Source organism: Amblyomma mixtum, chromosome 2, assembly GCF_055824585.1.
Source record: "Amblyomma mixtum isolate Tamu chromosome 2, ASM5582458v1, whole genome shotgun sequence".
Taxonomy (NCBI): domain Eukaryota; kingdom Metazoa; phylum Arthropoda; class Arachnida; order Ixodida; family Ixodidae; genus Amblyomma; species Amblyomma mixtum.
In genome coordinates, this window is record NC_143013.1 from 117170201 (window position 1) to 117190173 (window position 19973).

A 19973-nucleotide genomic window follows, 5' to 3' on the forward strand; every position below is an offset into this window, starting at 1 on the left:
TAGTACGGGGAAGCGTCGGTGTATACCGTGCTGTCCCTGTGCCCTATTGTTTTTCATAGTATTCTGTCTTGGCTCTCCTCCTGCTGGCATGGAGGTTTGGGTCCATGTTGCGGGGGATGGGTTGTACGCTTATGAAGCTAATGCAACTAGGGCTAAACAACACTTTTGAAGAGCTGAGTGAATGCCAAATAAAGGCACAACTTCAAAGACTCAGCGACACAAGAACCGGACGAGCACTTCTGACTAGGTTGGGTCGGGAGACGGAGAATCACAACAACAGGGCAAACATACCATTGCCGTTAGAGATAATTCTTGCAACTCCAAGGACTGCGCCCTGGTCTCAAAAGCGATGGATGGATCGCTTCACAGCGGGTCTCCAAACTTAACGCCGTCCGTGAAAGAAGGGAATCCGGGATATTATTGAACGTGCAATTTTGCCATTCGCATGTCGTCGTAGCAGGCCTAGCTTGCAACAGAAGTCTTAGTTCGAGACCAATGCAGAAGTGGATGAAGCGACGAAAAGACGTTTAGAATACTGGCGACGCCATGGCGCAGTGTGGACAGCGACCTTTTGTGTTGGGGTAAGACGGGGTTACCAAAACTTTGATAGCGACAGCTGTTCGTGCCTCACCTCCCTAGAACGTGCCCTCAGTATCCGCAGAGTGCGCAAGGTCGCGAGAGAGAAAGTGGCGAGGAGGGAAGGAGAGGGCGCTGATCGGCGGTTGCGAGTAGAGTTCCTGTATATGCTCCCGCAGGGAGCAGAGTTGCGCGAAGGTCCGCCATCATGTTCCAAGCTGTGCGGGAAAGCCACTTTTCGTACGTACAGGGGCTGCGTAGCTCGCTGTGTAGGGCGCTTGGGCATTTTTTTTTTCTCCTTTAGATAGATTGACTTGAAGGCAAGTTTCTAAACGTAACGCTGAAAACTAATCTGTGATTTGCCGAGGGTGTGCATACAGCACGAAAAAAAAGTCTCCAAAGGTTAACAGCAAATCGTAATCATGACAAACTGACGAAAAAAGACTGGAAACACTCAATTGCTTGCCCAACCAATTTCACAGAATGTACCCCGTTGCTAAATGCTGTGATAGGGCGGATCTTTAAAGGACTTTGAAAGTACTCTTACACGTAGATATTATTTAACTTTCCTCATTTTTTATCGAAAAGCACTATCGTTTCACCTTAGTTATTAAATTATAACAGTTGTTGATTACTGTGGTAGGTTTTCCTGCCTGCTTCATCCTTATTGCTCGGAAAAACTAATTTAATGTTCCGCTTTGCATTTTTGTACTCCTTCTTCGTAGATTCGGCTCAGGTCGCAGTATCAAAACATTTCGCGACTCCTGGATTTTTTTAAAGCCGAGGTTATAGGCTGATTTGCTGTCTTCTAGCTGAAAGTATTCGCGGCATCAAGATTTGCGACACTTGTTTACATGCGAATTTTGCCTATCCTATCCTCACATCTCTCACTTAATCCTTGTCAGATGGTTCTTAAGGGCATTTTTACTAAGAACAATACTTTATAGCATAGGCAGACAAATGGTTTAGGGGGGTTTAACTGCCCAAAGTGACTCAGGCTATGACAGGGAACAGTACATGGCCTCTAGAATTTCGGCTCCATCGAAATTCGACCGCCGCGGCCGGGATCGAACCCGCGTCATTCGGGTCAGCAGTCGAGAGCCATAACCACTAAGCCACGCAGCGGTGCATAGGCAAATTAAATGTTTATGCAGGTGAGACTGGCATCAAAATGTAGCAAAACTATGCATGGAATTTGCTTTTTGAACATTCATTGTCCCTTATATTTCACCTCGAACCATCACTACAGAAGGCTCGAAGCAGCAGTAGAGTAAGCAGAGCCTGCCCTAGTGAAGGGCCAAAAAGTTGCAGATGCAGACTGTAAATTCTGTACAATTTTAATGCCGTGATATGCTACAAATACTGTTTCGAGGGACAGGTATAGGCTCAAACTAGTATCCATAAAAGGACACTAAGTGAAAGATATAGACAAACAAGATTTTCGTTGCCTGTTCCTTATTTGATAATGTGTGCAAGTTAGAAAAAAAAAACTAGTGATTTGTTCAAGGTAAACAAATGTCGACACATGAAAAATGTTTTTACCAATGGAATTCTGATTTCGCTGTCGAAACAGGCAAATGTTGGTTGTGATGGCACTGGTAGGTCTTGGAACATGTTAGAAATTTTCATTTATTTATCAATACTGTAAGCCTTTCACAGCCGCAAACAGCAGACGTTCATTCTCAAGAGCCACTTGAAGCGCCGACGCACTTCGGCCGCCGACCTTCCACATGGCACTGCGTAAACGCTCTTCCGTTTCCCGTGCGGTTGCTGCAGTTTGGCGCACTGCACCCAGTCATAGCTGACGGCTGCGTCCGTCACTGCCGCTTCAGAACACCAAACCTGACGCCACAGGTGTGCACGGAAAACAAATTAATGTAGCCGACAGCGCGGGCTCACATGAGGCGTCTAGCTCACAAGGGTTCGCTCGGCGCTGCACCTGTGAAGTCAGCTTCTCCGCGGAGTGTTGAACACACGACGTCACGAAAATCACGTGATCGCCTCTCGGCGAATGGCGTTCAGAGCGGCGAGGGAAAACAGACGCGCAACTCTGCTACCTTTGGTAGCATATAGCATATACAGTAACTCTAGTTGCGAGCGCGGGCCTCTTTTCGCCACCGCTCTTCGTAATGAGAGGAAAGGCGCTGCGCATTGGTCGGCACTAGGCGCCTGCGAACGCGAGCTTGTCTTTTTACAGCGAAAGCTCTAATCCTCCCGTACAAAGCCGAATGTCATGTGGCTATGAAATTTGACCTTGACACCTGGAGGAGCGGAGGCTTGGCTATGACGTCTAGTCACGTGACTCGTCCCAGCTGCGCGCATTAAACCGACGACGCTCGCCTCGCAACTATCGAATCACGTGACTCGCTGCTCTTCGCTACAGCTGCGCATGCGGAGCTGACGGCACACTCGCAACTGCCGGAATTCGCGAGACGCGTGCTTGCCTTCGTGTGCTTATTTTAAGTTTTTGCTCGTCTTACTCGGTTCAGCCGACTTGAACGAAAGCTATTTTTTTTGCATTTATTGACAGCATGTCACACAAAATACAAAGCAGTTATTGGACCCGTAGCCGTTGGCTAGTCACGTGTCCAAACGTGAATTAATGTCGTTCTATTCGCCATCGGCGGCGCCCGGCAGCCGCCGGCTACAACATACCCTCCTGCACAAGAGTCACGACGTGCTCAAGACCTGCAGAGAATGCAACCGAACCCGTCAAACCCCGCACTTCGTGCAGCGCCAATACACCTCGCTGTCAAGACCCTGTGGTGTGTGCCGCCGAAGCTAAAGCAAATCGGCTTCAGCGCCAAGACCTCGCAGTACGCGCCGCACGAGCCGAAGCAAGCCGGCGTCTGAGCTAGGCAAGTCGCGAAAGCGTTCCAATTCCATAACCCACTTGGCTACAGTTGGTCCGTGCGTTGTCCCGCGGACGCCATGGCATTACCATCGGCTCGCCACCCTTGCACGAGGCTTTTCCTCCTGCCTAGCTAATTACACTCCATTAGCTATAGCTGCCACAGAATTTTGAGCTACACTGCCGTAACCTTCCTTATATTTTGCTTTGTTCCGTTTTCTGCCTCCGTTGGTGTTACTGAATAGCAGGTAACCCGCTAAAATTTGCGGCCGAACGGGCAGGCAGTCGGCACACGTCGCCTCGCTTCGTGACCACGGTGCACAGGACCATCGCTGTGTTAGGGTTGATTCGACTAGAAGGCCCAGTGCTCCAAAGGCAGCGAGGACATCCTGACGCGGCTCAGCAAGTGGGACACACCTGCTCCTAAAGAAAGCTCGGCGTTGGCGACAGCAGAAAATGCGTTCGACGGTCGTCGGGGTTCGCATTGACCGCCGCTTCCGGCCGCGCTCTATTTGATGGTATGTCTGGCCGAAGGCGAGAATTAAGCTGCCCAGAGCCCATCACACTGCACTACTGGTTTGGTTTGGTTTACGTGGTTTAACGTCCCAAAGCGACTCAGGCTATGAGAGACGCCGTAGTGGAGGGCTCCGGAAATTTCGACCACCTGGGGTTCTTTAACGGGCACTGACATCGCACAGTACACGGGCCTCTAGAATTTCTCCTCCAAAGAAATTCTAGCCGCCGCGGCCGGGATCGAACCCGCGTCTTTTGGGTCAGCAGCCGAGCACCATAACCGCTGAGCCACCGCGGCGGCACACTGCACTACTGAAAGGCAGCAGAAATGCGCAAGTCAACTACTCTTCAAAGCAAAAATTCTTTCACTATGGCAGCGTGGCTTGTCCTGCAAACAGAGGTTGGTTGCAACGCTTTCAACTACAAGCGGCCAGCAGCATATTGGCACACGTATCTGCGCTTCATTTCCCGTCACCAATGTAACGCGGACAAACTGAAGTTCGCCCGTATGGATAGATTACGGCATTCGAAAGACAAAGAGGTTACTCTTATTGAAAACGGATGACCAAGAAACAAAGTACAGATGTCGCCATCAGCGGCCGATTTCGCAACTATAAACTGCGTGCGTCGAGACGGAATTTACTGCGTGGATCACGGAAGTTATCCTACGCTGCCACTAACTTCGAAAAGGTGACAACCAATCGTCAGTGTGGAGGTCACGACTTTACATCGAGTGGCGAGAAAATTTTTCAAATTCAATTTTATCAGCCACATTTTCTTGTTGTTTTTGCTGCCTGACAAATGACAACATGCCCAGAAAGCTAAGGAATCATTTTTACTGAGGACAATAATGGCACTGAGTTGCCCTCAGTGCATCTTTAATCATTAACCCTCATCACAACAAACTGCAGAAGCATGCGGGAAAGCCAGAAGACAGTTTTTCGAAAACCGCAGTATCCACAGCTGCATCCAATTTCTGCGATAGCGAGTCGAAGAAAGTGTAAAACTAGAAAGAGTGACCTAAATCTATACAGATGTGAAGTCGCTCTCATATATTTTAGCTCACTATCGTAAAATATGTATACCTGAACAGCTGTCGCTGAATCTCACGTCAAACAGTCATAACCGTCCTATCAATTTTATGTACCGGAATCTAAGGAATGAGATTATCAACTCAAAAAACATCCGTAGCTGTCCTTTAAGAAAAAAAAAGTATTGCGGTATATTCGTGCAAATGCGGTAATACCTTCGACAGGCGCCAGAATCGCGACTTCTCGTACAAGTACAGTCAGGGACAAAAGTCTCCGGACCACGTGTTCCTCTAACAGTGCTATCAGCTATAGCACTGCTATTAGTCGGCGGCTGGAGACCACACTTGTGGAGGTAAGAGGTAAATTTCTGTTCTCTCATCTGCACAAGTGCAGTCGCCAGCCGCTGTCTAATAGTAGAGCTATAAGCTTCGTTTGAGGAACACGTGGTCCGGAAACTTTTGTCCCCGACTGTACAGGGTCAATCACACTTAGCGTGAACACGGCTCCGCGTGGCACCGCGCTCCTCGCAGCGCCGCTTGCAGCGCCCGCAGGAAGCGGCGGTGATTATCGGGCAGGCGCAGAGAGCGCGATGGGCGGGGCCACCAGCGCGTCGTCTGCTACTGTGTGTCGTCTGCGGTCGTGTAGAGTATCGTTGCGAAGAGCGCTTGCCTGAGGTGCTGATAGGAAACCGTCGACTGTTTAAGACCGATCAAAATGCTCGTTACGCAGCACATAATTCTCTAAAACGGTAGCTCAACATTACTAAAACTCTCTCGGCATGTAATAAGGCAGTTGCATGGATCTGACTTCATACTGTAGGAATGCGAAATGGCTGGTGAATGGCAGCCGCATGCCGCGCTCCCTTCCTCGCCTTCTCTCAACAGCAGCGAGGGGATAAAAAAAGAGTTCGAATTGCTTCTTTGTTTTATTTCGAAAGAGAACGGTGCATGAAACTATCACACGAGGCATGTTTACCTCCGAGTTGTACTACTGCATGGCAGTGATCGTTACACGCGAATGTAGTCGACCTGAGTTTCCAGACTAGAAGCCACCAAAGACAAGCAAATGGCTGAAAAAAATATCTGCAAAATCATCACGAAACGCGGAGTGCCGCATTCTTCAAGTCATTGCGCTGTCTCGGCCGCAGGAGTCGGCACTGATGGTGAGGTTAGATCAGTTCGAAAACCACGGTGGCTGCATGTAGCGCGCTTGCACGAAAAAAAAAGCTAGGCATTGCTATTAAGGATAAATACTCGATGTGGCAGAAAGAGGCGTCGTGGTTATCGCTCTGATCGAGACCAAGCGCCGCTGGCGGCTGGCCAGTCGAGTCAGCGCAATGAGCTGCAGAATGGCGCACTCGCGGAAAGATTGTGTGATGAGTTTGCAGAAATTTTAGGCAGTCATCGACTTATCACTGGCAGCTTTCAGTCAGAAATTGCAGCCCCTAAATGCAGTAGCAGTTAATCTGTGAACACAGAAGCACGTCGTAATGTCTCGTGTTCCAGAGGAGCAAAGAGTACAAATTGGGGAGAAGTGTGTGCTGCGTAACGAGCATTTTGATCGGTCTGAAACAGTCGACGGTTTCCTATCAGCACCTCAGGCAAGCGCTCTTCGCGGCGATACTCTACACGACAGCAGACGACGCACAGTAGCAGACGACGCGCTGGTGGCCCCGCCCATCGCGCTCTGTGCGCCTGCCCGAGAATCCACCGCCGCTTCCTGCGGGCGCTGCAAGCGGCGCTGCGCGGAGCGCGGTGCTAAAGTCACTGGAACTCTGAAAGTACCGCAACCAGCGGGCGGCGCGCAGGCAACATTGGGGTGTTGTTGCCAGAGGTACCAGAGGTGGTCCAGCGCGGCGAGCGCGTCGTCTGCTAGGCGAAGAAAGTCTCCCTTGCGGCGGCCTTGTTCATCGGTTTTGCGCAAAAATTAATGAAAGTACTCATGATTGAGAGCTTAGATGAGGCGAGGGTTTCGAAAACCTTGAAAGCGTTGCACGACAGCTGCGCAGCCTCTCGTATTCTTGAGCCCACGGGTGTGAGCTAACACAAGAAGCAGGCTTGTCCTATCGCTTCCGCGAGAGGCTCGCAAATGCATGTTTTCGGGACCCGGAAAACTTTAAACCCGGCAGGCTGCGTACTTACCAGCGGTATATAACAAAAGGTTTAGTAAATCGGTTCACCTGGAAGTCTGCTGCGTATAAAACGCTTCCCTTTACGCTTACTGTTTCCTGCCGCCTGTTCTTCCCTCCGTGTGGTCAGTAGCCGGTCGGAGGCTTGTGGGAGGCAGTTGGGCGACCCTAAAGTCGACGAGCTCTCCGAAATCTCGTAAAGCAAAGTCTCGGAATACATTTATAGCTGTCACACTCACACAGACACACGACGCAAAGAGACACGCACACGCACGCACACAGATACGCACGCGTACACAGACACGCACGCACACAGACACACGCGGTGCACAGATACGCACGCAGACACACGCACTGACAGAGACACGCACGCACACAGACACACGCGGTGCACAAAGACACTCGCGCACACATACGCATGCAGACACGCATACACAGACACACACACGCGGTGCACAGATACGCACGCATACACAAACACGCGGTGCACAGATACGCACGCAAACACACGCACCGACAGAGACACGCATACACAGACACACGCGGTGCACAGATACGCACGCAGACACACGCACTGACAGAGACACGCATACACAGACACACGCGGTGCACAGATACGCACGCAGATACACGCACTGACAGAGACACGCATACACAGACACGCGCACGCACACAGACAGACGCGGTGCACAGATACGCACGCAGACACATGCACTGACAGAGGCACGCATACACAGACACACGCACGCACACAGACAAACGCGCGCGCAGCACACTGCGCGCACACAGATATAGGCGCGCGCACAGACACACACGCTCGCGCACAGAGACACGCACACAGACACACGCACGCACACAGACAGACACACACGCACACAGATGCGATACTGAACGTGCTACTTCGTAAAACACGCAGTCCAACCCCACCAGAAGCACTGCGCCCCGTCGGCTCCTAGAGCGAGTGGACCATCTATGGAGGCGCCTAATCACGTGATCGCAACTGGCCAATAGGCGACGCGGCGGCGAAGAGAAAACAGCTGCGGTACTTTCAGAGTTCCAGTGACTTTACGCGGTTAGCTTGCGTTAGCTTGCCTGAGCGGACGGCGGAGCAAGCGCTTCAAGGTATGAGCAGAATTTCGTGATCAGACTGTACCTTTCAAGGAAATTCAGACAATAAAAAAAATTAATCAGTTCCCTCTCATTCTATCATTTCTTATTCATTGCTCTCCGGACGTAAGTGTACTTTGCCCCTCATGCGCCTGCCGTCAGCTGCAGCTCCAGAGCCGCCAATGCTGGGCGCACATAGGAGGCCGACCCTCAGCCCAAATTTACCTGCCACTGCCCGCAACTCGACGCGCACCGAGAGCTCGGCTGCTACATCATAGCCAGGATAACCTGCCTGAGACTCGCTTTCGGACCTCGGATGCATTGAACAACTTTTAGACTTGGACATCTCCTTGCTAAGAACCCTTTGTGGATAGGTCTTGTACATAGCCACACCCTCGCTTTCTTTATAGACTCATCATCGCATTATAATCGGTCAAGACACCCGACCTCCGCGCAAAAGTCCCTACCGTGTATCGACGCGCGAGCGCCAAGCCATCCGGGACCAAGTTATGGAAGTGCTACGCGACGATGTCATCCAACCATCGAAGACCCCTTGGGCAGCACCGGTCGTACTCGGTGAAGAACGGCACGTCCAGTTTTGCATCAGTTTCCACCGAATGAACAGCGTAAGCAAGAAAGATGCCTACCCCTACCCGCATCGAAGCTTAGACCGCCGCAGCGACGCCGAATACTTTTCGTCCACGGACCTAAAATGCGGGTTTTGGCCAATCAAGGTCGATGATATGTACCGCGAAAAGACTAATCTTTATCGCACCCTATAGCCTCTACGAGTTCAAGATATGCCATTTTGACTTTGTTCAACGCTCCAGCATGTAATGGACATAGTATTGGCAGGCCTCAAGTGGCAAATTTGTCTCGCATACTTAGATGGCGTCGTCTTTTCCTCGACCTTACACGGTCATCTAAGAAGGCTTCGAACCATGCTAGAGGCAATCAAGTCATCACGGCTCACCTGGAATCCAGAGAAGAGCCATTTCACTTACCAGCAGCTGCTGTTTCTAGGCCACATTGTAACCAACAATAGAATAAAAGCTAGCGTGCAGAAAACCACCACTATCGCAGTTTCTACAGCCCACTGACAAGAAAGCTGTGCGCCAATTCCTGGGGCTATCTGCCTATTGCCGTCGATTTGTAAAGAATTTTTTGCACATCGGTGGACCGTTGATGCAGCTAACGAAGTCGGATGTGCCATTCAATCAATCAATCAATCAGGTAATATTTCACATCAAGGATGTGAGGAGCAGGGACAAAAAGCCTAATAGGCTTGACGGTGGTCCCTGCCCCCTACAGCAGCTTCACTGTGCACAAAAACCCACAATCACACAATGCTACAGTACATGGTATACATATAAGTGGGAAGCTCCACAACAGGAGCCATTCCGGGAACTTAAGCGTTGCTTACAGTCGCCGCTGTGCTTGGACACCTAGACGAAAACGCCAAAATCGAAATTCATACCGACGCAAGCACCATGCTGCCCGGCGCCGTCCTCGTTTAGAAGCGGCAAGGCCACGATAGAGTAATAGCGTACACCAGTCGCTCTTTGTTAAAGACAGAGGCCAACTATTTCACAACGGAAAAGGAGTGCCTTGCGATAGTGTGGGCCACGTCGAAATTCCGCCCACACTTGTATGACAAGCCTTTCAAAGTTATGATTAACCATTACGCCCTGCACTGGTTCACCCACTTGAAGGACCCGCCTGGCCGCCTCTCTTGATGGAGCTTACGACCCCAAAGGTTCGGCGTCATCGTTGCTTACAAGTCCGGACGCAAGCACTGTGACGCCAATTATCTGTCATGAGCCTGTGCACCGCCACAAGCCGCCTTGCTATAAGACGTACCAGCACTTTTACATGCCTGCAACGCTCGGATCCCGAGCTATAACACCTCAAGTACTTGAAGGGCAAGGCCTCTCCATTCCTAGCCACGTTCAAGTAAGAACTGTCTTTGATCTGCGTACAGAGTGGTGTTCTCGTGAAAACTTCACACCGAACACAATGCTTCCCTCCTCATTGTACCCAGAAGCCTTTGCGAAGAAGTTCAGCATGCTTCATACAACGAGCCAACAGCTGGACATCTTGGGTTTTCTCGCACACTCCGCTGCATTCAAGACAGTATTACTGGCCCCGGCTATCTGCCGTTGTTGCACGTAATGTGAAAACCTGCCAAGATTGTCAACGATGGAAGACACCTCCCACCGAACCAGAAGGATTCCTGAGCCCTACTGAACCTCCGTCAAGACCTTTCCAGCAAATCGGCATGGACCAAGCAGCTTGGCCCTTTCCTGAGGTCAAGATCAGCGCTGATGTGTGTGTCTTGTCTCTTTCTTGGTCTGTGTGTGTTCACGCTGTTGAACCATCATTATGAACCTACAACAACTAGCCCAATCTGCAGTTCTTATGGAAAGAAGTAGGTCATCGTAGCGACCGACTACTAGACCTGTGCCGCGGCAAAAGCCCTGCCGAACGGAACAGCAGCAGAAGTCGGCAAATTTTTCGTGGAGGTCATTTTTCTGCGACACGGCACCCCTGAAGTACTCATCACTGACTGCAGAACAGTGTTCACAGCGGAGCTGAGGCAAGCCATCCTGTGCTATTGTCAAACAAGCCACTGGAGAATGACCGCCTACCATCCGCATTCCAACGGTCTTAGGAAAGCTTGAACAAGACCATAGCAGGCATGGTTACCATGTATGTCGATGCCGAACACGAGACGACTTGGGTCGTCATCCTGCCTTACGTGGTCTCGCACTGCATTCCACAGCGCAAGAGACTACCCAGATGACACTGTTTATAAGGCTCATCCATGGCAGGGAGGCAACCACCACGCTCGACGCCATGACCATGCTCCCAACTCAGACGAAGTCAAAATCGAAGCCGCTGCCTACCTCCAGTGCATAGAACCCGCACGGCTTGCCCCGATAATGGATCAAAGATCAATAGCGCGACAATGCCATACCCTGGGCCAACGTCACGCAGAATACTAGCCGGGTGACCATGTATGGGTGTGGATGCCCATTCGATGCCGCAGACTGGGTGGAAAGCTTCTGCGCCGCTACTTCGGCCCATACAAGGTAATTTGTCGACTTCGAGACCTTGACTACGAAGTGGCCCATGATGAAATGACAGCATCATAGCGGCACCGTGCACGTCCGGAAGTAGTATATATTGTGTGCCTAAAGTCTTATTATGCTTGCTGAAGGTCTCTGCGTTTTCAGTGATTGTTTTTTCCTTGCATTCTTAGTATTTATTTTAGTCCACATTTCTTTGCAAAGCATCGAGACGATGCCTTTTTAAGAGGAGCGTAATGCCACAAAGCATTGTAATGTTAATATGTTCACGCTCAATGCCGCTGGCACGCGGGTTTAACACTTTCTGTGATGCAAGATGTGAAGAGAATAACCTTGAATGATCCCGGACAGGCGGAACCACTCCTAATTTGTTCGAAACTGTTGTGGTTACTTTGCACGCCGTATCTGGAAAGTTCGTTTTTTTAAATTGAGCACGGCTGAGAGTGGCGGACATTCTGTTCAACAACCTCCGAGCACGCTTGTTGCCTATCGTAGCCGCCAAGTCATTCAGTTCTTTTTAGGCGCGAGTCAGCCCAATAAACATTCTTTTGGAAGCCAGCTTCGCTGTCCTCCTGAGTGCCGTCACCGCTATGAGACAATATCTCGTCATACTTTTAAGTCACAAAGCTCAAGAAGCGACGGGCGCTCAGCTTGTGCGAACGGATGTGAGAAAGTACTGCCACGTATCATTGTAGTGTCTGTTCGTTCGCGCTCAAGGCCGCAGGAAAGGGGTGTTATCATTTTTGTTCCTGAGGGGAGAAGAGACCGGACTAATCTCGACTGATCACAGCCATGAAGAGCTGCGTCTACGTTTTTCCAGATTGCTGTAGATGATCTTGACCTGTTGTCTCGAAGTTTCCTTGCCGGCTTTAAATTGAGCGATGCCGCGAGCGGCGGGCATTCGTAGTTCGACGGGTGACAAGCACGTTTGTTGCTTACACCGCTGCCGTGCTGTTTAGTTCTTTTGCGGGCGCAAGTCAGCCCAAATAAAGAGCTTCGTTTGCAAATCTTGTTGCTGTCTTCCTGACCGCTGGACTGCCGTCAGTACGTGACAGTATTATATTTGTTTCAAACAGATTTGAACACGCACTATTTGATTCATGCGGCGAATCAAAGAGGATGTTCAATTCGCTGTTGTACTATCAGCGTCAAATGAAATGCGAACAAAACACCTGAAACGCGAGCACAAAAAATCAAGCATATTAGAGGCTGGAGATGAAATATAGGCATGGGCTATTAACATTTCAGAAGAGCGGCCTTTTCGGCTTCGATGGGAAAATCGACTGCTCATGTATTTTGCCTCCCTAGTACAATATCTGCGAGTTGTGCTGTTCACGTTTCAATTGGCTTGTTCGCGTTTCAATTGACGCTGATAATACAATTTCGAATATTCACACCCTCTTACAAAATACACAGTTTCTATGTTAGGAGAACTTTCAAAAATGAAGGTGGCCTCTGTCAAACGCCGCACGCAGGCAGCAGATTCGTATGTGCCGCTGTCCTTCGCAAACACGGTTCCTATGCGTACCACGTCATGTCTAAAGCTAACGAAAAATTCGGGGGACGCTTAAACTCCGCGACGCTATAGTGCTGAGTCTCTTGAGCGGCCTGGAGTCCTCTTTGCATATCACTTCACGGATACGGCCACTTTATTTTATAGTATTTTTATTCATCATAACATGCACAAGCCTTCACTTCAACCAAGTTGAAAAAACTCTCCTCTGTGGCCGCGGTTCGAGTCCCGGCTCAACCTTTTTTCTTTTCAGCACAATTGCTTTCCTTTCTTCAGGGACACTACGTAACAGCGGTGGTATGACGTCGCGACCCTGTAGACCAAAGAGGAATTGTGTAGCGACGTCATCTCTGTTGTACTGTGCGATCGTTGTGGGTTGTTTGAATTACCCACGTGAGGTCATGAGGCTGACGTTTTGACCCTCTCGACGAATGATTTTATCGACACACCAATGCCATTCGATTACTCGCTAAACGGGACCCTTAACACTGTAACGAAACGAACATTGGCACCAGTTTGCTTTCTTCGCCGGTGCAATCATAGCCAGTCATGTGCATCGTGGCGCTGCACGTATTCTGACACGCCAGCGCACAGAGTCACTTTTCACAGAAAGCTAGCGCCAAGGCTTTGTACAAGGTCTAGCATTACCAGCGTGCGCTTATTGCCACGTGCTGGCAGCCAATTGTAGGACAGAAGAATAAGTTGGTGTGACACGAGCGATATGCTGCAACTGCGCTGGACGAAAACTCCGCGATGTTTGGCCATGAGTTCAGATAAACATTTTGTAATTTCTTAACATTTTGAATGTTCGAAAGAATAGTAAAAGCGCGGCATGAATAGAATTAAACTTCAAATTTCGTAAATTCGCATACCCTTAATCCTGGAGAGCTTCCACAGGTACTGCTATAAAATGTCTTTCATGCCTAAGAAAAACAATTCATGACCTTTTATCTTGCGACCACCAGATCACCCCACAATAAGAACTACTTTCAGTGGGAGACAAGAGTGTGGCTTTCTGCATGATTTATTTGCGGCACTGAAGCACTTGTGGAAAAGTAAAAGAAATTAAAAACACAGGCTCAATTTTCCTTTAGCAAACAACTGCACCTCGGCAGTACTCGGAGCCAATTACGCAAGATGCATGCACATATTAAAAAAACTGCAAAAGATGCCAGTTCCTTCCTTTGTGCCCCATGGAAGGCAGGTCACTGACGCAATAAGACCTATGACTGCTTCCATCACTTTTTGCACAACTCCTGGATGGCTTTGCACAGTTTCTCGACCGACGAGTTGCTGTTTGGGTCAGCCGTCATCTTCACCACCTGGAAAAGACACAGGTGCAGTGTGTCAGGAATAGACAGGCACTCCAGAAGAGAGCAATTTCTATCCAGAAAGACGACGATTCAAAAAGGCGAATGACATATTGTCACATTTTAGTGACGGCAGTCCAGCGGTCAGGAAGATACCAACAAGATTTGGAAACGAAGCTCTTTATTTGGGCTGACTTGCACCCGTAAAAGAACTAAATCACTCATCAGTCGTCGAACTACGAATACCCGCCGCTTGCGGCATCGCTCAATTTAAAGCCACCACGGAAACTTCGAGATAACAGGTCAAGATCATCTACAGTAATCTGGAAAAACGTAGACGCAGCTCTTCATGGCTGTGATCAATCGAGATTAGTCAGGTCGCTTCTCGCGTCACAAAAAAAAGTGATAACAACCCTTTCCTGCGTCCTTGAGCACGAACGAACAGATACTAAAATTATATGTGGCAATATTTAAAAAAGTGCACAAATTTGACAGGAGAGTGACCACTTGTAGCTCACGTTCCAGCACTGAGTGCTGCCTGTAGGCTGTGGAGTGAAAAGACAAGTGTAGTGCATCTGGGGATTTGTGTTTTAGATGTTTCGTCTCTGTTGCCACGGCATGCACTGCTCGACAGTCTTGTGCTTCCATTCGCAATTTTGTGCTGCCACCAAATACTGCCCAATATCTCCATGGCATCGAAGCAGTTTCATTTAAGGGGGGAAGTCTTAGAAAAAAAATTTGTTAATGAAGTCAGAATAATGGAATCTTAAACAAACATCTATTTTTGCGTGCTGATTCCAAATAAGTAATTTAATTCTATGTAAAAGAAGGCCTTGTGCACTTATTTAATGTAACTTTTTGCCAAGAGCTTTCAATAAATTTTGCTGCAGGAAACTTGCTAGGACGCATTCCACTGGCCTCTCTTGATATCAAACTATGCAATAAGGGCAAAATTATTATGCTGCCTATCATAGAAGTTGAGTTGCAGGGTTTTGAACTTGCCACTTCATAAACGGGAAGAAACTGATGATTTCAAAATCCTGTGACTCATCTTCTATGAGAGGCAGGATGATAATTTTACCCTTATTGCATAGCTTGATGTCACGAGAAACCAATCGCATGCAGTCTAACAAGTTCCCTGCAGTTCTTTAAAACCCTTGGCAAAAGTTACCTAACATATTGCATAAGTAAGAAAGGAGTTGTCGTACATGAATTTAAATTACATATTTGGAATCAGCACGCAAAAATGAGTGTTCCCTGAAGATTTCATAGTTGTGACTTTATTAATGAATATTTATTTCTAAGACCATCTCCCCCCCTTAACGGTTTTACTACTCATGTGGATCAATTCATGATGTGGATGAGCCGCTCGCTCTTCTCGCCACACATCATGCTCGTTTCAGTCCTCTCCACTTTCATCCCCTCTTTTTTCATTGTCTCAATCTCATTCCTTCATGGACTACGCCACCAACGCCATGATATTGGGAAACGAGGCACCAACAGCTCTCGCTGAAAAATTATTGGCTATGCTTGTTTTCTCCTTTAAGAATGAAATGCACTTTAGGTTATCCGCCTCCACGTTTAGGACCACGAAACTACACCACAGCAGAGTGTTTCGAACAGCCGTGTGAGACATGACATGCACATTATCCAGTCCTCCTATTTTGATGTGGCTGTCCTCCTCAAGTCAGAAAATGAAAGCAAAGAAATAAAAAAGCACCAAGTGAACTTTGATCACCTTGGTACTGAGGCCTGTGCGCAAATGAGTGAGACGTATAAACTACGGAATCTGCAAGCACTCGGAAGACTCACATAGCAGTGTGCAGTGTACGTCAAGCTGTCAACGCTACTTCGACAATGTCGGGGCCATGGTCAAGAAGTTAACATGCGTTGAAGGTGCGAAACATATCTGCACCATAGCATTGATTTGAGTAGATGGCGGGAATGGTTTATCGTTAATGAAATTTGACATCCCAAAGCAACTCAGGTTATGAGAGACGCCGCAGTGAAGGGCTCCGGAAATTTCGACCACCTGGGGTTCTTTAATGTCCACTGACAACGCACAGTACATGGGCTTCTAGAATTTCGCCTTCATCGAAACTCGACTTGTGAGGCCGGGATGGAACCCGCGTCTTTCGGGTCAGGAGCCAAGTGCCGTAACCACTGAGCCACTAAGCCATCGCGATGGTCAAATGGCACGAATGACAAAACAGCATCATTCAGTGCAGGTAAACATCAGCATATACCTGCTAATGTCAAAATTCGGGACACAATGGGGCAAAATGAAGTGCATGTGGACAGGAGTTGTACACTTGATTAAGAGCGACTTAGCCGTAAAGACTTCTCTCCTTTCAGAAAACTAGCAGCAGAAAATTTTTGAAGACACTCTGCTGTGATTAGTAAGTTCACATTAGGATCAGGAAGAAAACAAGCGAGCAGCTGCTATGCAAACTTACAGAAAAAACTGCACAGCCCTTTTAAACTATTCCCAAGAATTTACAAAAGCAACTGCAAAAAGGTGCTTTCTTGCACTATGAAATGTTTCAGCTCAAAAAGTCATCTATGAAAGCCACAGTGAACCAGTGGGGGGGGGGTTCAAATATGCTCTGCAAAACCATAACGAATATTCTATGTTCTACCTGATCTATAACTCTCACATGTAATTACAACATGCACAGTCAGTCTTCAAACTGCCATTCACCACTGCAGTGGGGGGATAAGTTTTAAAACCTGTGGCTGTTGGAATGGCACTGGCGCATTCATTGTTGCATTCTCACTAGTACTACAGGGAACATTCACATGGCCTGACCAAGCTTTACATGTTGGCTGGAGAACTTTATGACATGCTTGCTACCATTCCTCCGCTTTCAATGCCAGATGAGCCCATTTGTTATCTATAATAATCATCATCATCAGCCTGACTACACCCACTGCAGGGCAAAGGCCTCTCCCATGTATCTCCAATTAACCCTGTCCTCTGCCAGTTGAGGCCACCGTATTCCTGCAAATTTCTTAATCTCATCCGCCCACCTAACTTTCCGTCGCCCCCTGCTACGCTTGCCTTCTCCTGGAATCCACTCCGTTACCCTTAAGGACCAGCGGTTATCTTGCCTACGCATTACATGCCCTGCCCAAGCCCACTTCTTCCTCTTGATTTCGACTAGGATATCATTAACCCGCGTTTGTTCCCTCACCACTCCGCCCTCTTCCGATCTCTTAATGTGACACCTATCATTTTCCTTTCTATGGCTCGCTGCATTGTCCTTAACTTAAGCTGATCCCTCTTTGCTAGCCTCCACGTTTCTGCCCCATAGGTGAGTGCCGGTAAGATACAGCTGTTGTATACTTTTCTCTTGAGGGATATTGGTAAACAGCCATTCATGACCTGAGGGAACCTGCCATATGCGCTCCACCCCATTCTTATTCTTCTAGTTATTTCCCTCTCATGATCTGGATCAGCGGTCACTACATGCCCTAAGTAGACATATTCTATCTATACCATGTTATCTATATCATATCTACAGAAGGAAGCACACATCTAAAGGCGTCCCTCCATGCTTGAGTGACAGCCACCCACCTTTCCGTTGTTGAGGTGCACGTGGATGGGGGCCTCCACCGCCTTGCTGTGGACGGGGCTGCCCGAGAGGGACAGAAGGGTCTCCCCCTGGCGAGCCTTCCGCGCTGTTGCCGGCCTCTTGCTGCACTCGCACAAACACAAAACAGCCCCAGTCACAAGAGACAAGGATTAAAAAGCTGCTGGGGCTAGCTGGCATCACATCAGGAAGCATGTTGCACCTTTAAGTCAGAACACCGCAGCAAACACGAATTTCACAGTGCAGTGGTGCGACCGCCAAACCATGGTTTGGAGCAATTTTTTCAAAAACGCCCTTAGGAGTACTTTATAGCAGTTTGGAGAGGCCTTGCTCCATTTATATACAAAGCTTGCTCACTCTCTAGAATTTCGCCTCCATCGAAATTCGGCCGCCGCAGCCGGGATGGAACCCGCGCCTTTCGGGTCAGCAGCCGAGCGCCGTAACCACTGAGCCACCGCGGCGGGGCAGCCGCTCTTCTGCGCGTGAAATTCGTAAATCTCCCTCGCCTGAATCAACTTTCAGAGGAAGAAGCGAGTCGTTTTGCTGGCGTAAAACATCACATGGCGAGAGCAGGACAGGAAGCTAGCAGGAGGCACGTGGAAGCGGGTGCCCTTTTCAGTCACATGATGTGGGGTGGCGCTGGGTGCATCTAGCAGGTGTTCATGTAGCCGTCGCTTAAAAGCAACAGCTGCGCAACGACGCAATCGCAATTAAGAGCAGCAGTTGGAGGTCCCACAAACAGATCTCACACCCTGCAGATACGTCGCATATGCATGCAGGTCGACTCCCCCAGTTTCTGATTGCCGTTTTTTTTACAGTAAGTTGGCACAGCTTCAACGCTTTCTCTCTTTTCTTCAAGTAATGGCCCTGTATGTTAAAAAATTACTTGATTTTGATATGCCTGATACACCATTCAACATTTCTTGTAGTGTTAAAGGTATTCGAAATATCTTCGATATCTTTTTTTCTTCGAAATCATTCAAAGAAATTACTAGGATTTGCTTCTAATTCACTTCAAACCAATAAACAGCTATTCGCACATGTCTTGCAGATATGGTTAGAAAAGAGCTTAAATCAACATTCCCTATGCACCATCAGCAACGAATGAAACGCGAACAAGAAAACTGAGGTGGCAACACAAGTACATCAACGTATTAGCACCTCGAAAGGAAATACAAGTCAGGCTGATTAAGACTTCTGAAGAAGAGTCTTCACGCTTTCGAAGCTAAATAACCTGAGTTAGTATTGTGTTTCTCCTCGGTAAGAGCTTCCAACTTTGCTATTCATTGCTCAGTTGTCCTGTTCGCTTTTCATTTCTTGCTCACAGTACCATAAGAGTATGCACGCTTACATACACTAAACCCAAGAATTTTGTGGGACGCTGTACCTTTTGTTGCATTCATACATTCAGTTCAGCGTATGGAAACAGAAGCAACGATGAGCTCAGCCTAGAGGCACCATCAGGTTTTTGAGAAAGGGAACCATTTTTGTCAACAAGCCGAGACTTATCTCTAGGTCTAGAAGCAGCAGAATCGTCACTCTAAATAAGGTAAATTATCGCTCGCACGTTTTGTTATAGGCGAGACAGGACGAAGTGAAAGCCCGGTGCCCCATTTATGGCCAACGAATGTACTTTTGAAAACAGCAGTAACAGCGACGAATTCAGTCCAGAATGACAGGTCCTGCTTAAATATTTTAGCATACACAAAATGCACACACGCTGAACTCCGGAAACAGCGTGCATAACACGAGCACACGGTAAGGCTTGATTTAAGGGGGGACGAGGGTCTTCATGATATTGTTCACAGCGCAACAAGAACGGGAAAAACGAAAGACGATAGAGTAACACAAACAAGCGCTGAAACAGCGCTTGTTTGTGTTACTCTATCGTCTTTCGTTTTTCCCGTTCTTGTTGCGCTGTGAACAATATCATGAATACTTACCAACTCGCCCAGATTTCTGCTTTGCTGGACGAGGGTCTTTAAACTGACCTTTTTATTTATGACTAGAGTCTCATGAAATTTTGCACACAGATTCGTTTTTCTGTTCTGATTCCAAATATGTAATCATAATTGAGCTGGTGGTCTTAGACCAAAAGTTATCTTAAAGGGACACTCAGGAGAAATTGAAGTTGACTTGCATCGACAGAATACCAGCTCCTGATTACAAAAACGCCATTCATACTGACAACAAAGCTCCTGTAACATAGAAAAGAGCAAGAACCAAAATACAGGTATCGCCGCCACAGGCCAAACTCGCAAG

General features: G+C 48.3%; 2 protein-coding genes across 2 annotated transcripts in view; one reads left to right on the top strand and one right to left on the bottom strand.

The window, feature by feature from the left end:
- The window catches only part of LOC149360691 (sulfotransferase 1C2-like), a 126867-nt gene that overhangs the window by 48474 nt on the left and 58420 nt on the right, over positions 1–19973 (top strand). The window lies entirely within an intron of this gene.
- LOC149360692 (uncharacterized) overlaps positions 13815–19973 on the bottom strand; it is a 28681-nt gene continuing 22522 nt past the window's right edge. The window contains exons 8-9 of the mRNA XM_089572458.1: positions 17696–17816; positions 13815–14130 (exon numbers count right to left, since the gene is read on the bottom strand). Of these exons, the coding sequence (XP_089428584.1) occupies positions 14047–14130; positions 17696–17816 (205 nt within the window). The 3' untranslated portion in view covers positions 13815–14046. The remainder of the gene's footprint in view (positions 14131–17695; positions 17817–19973) is intronic.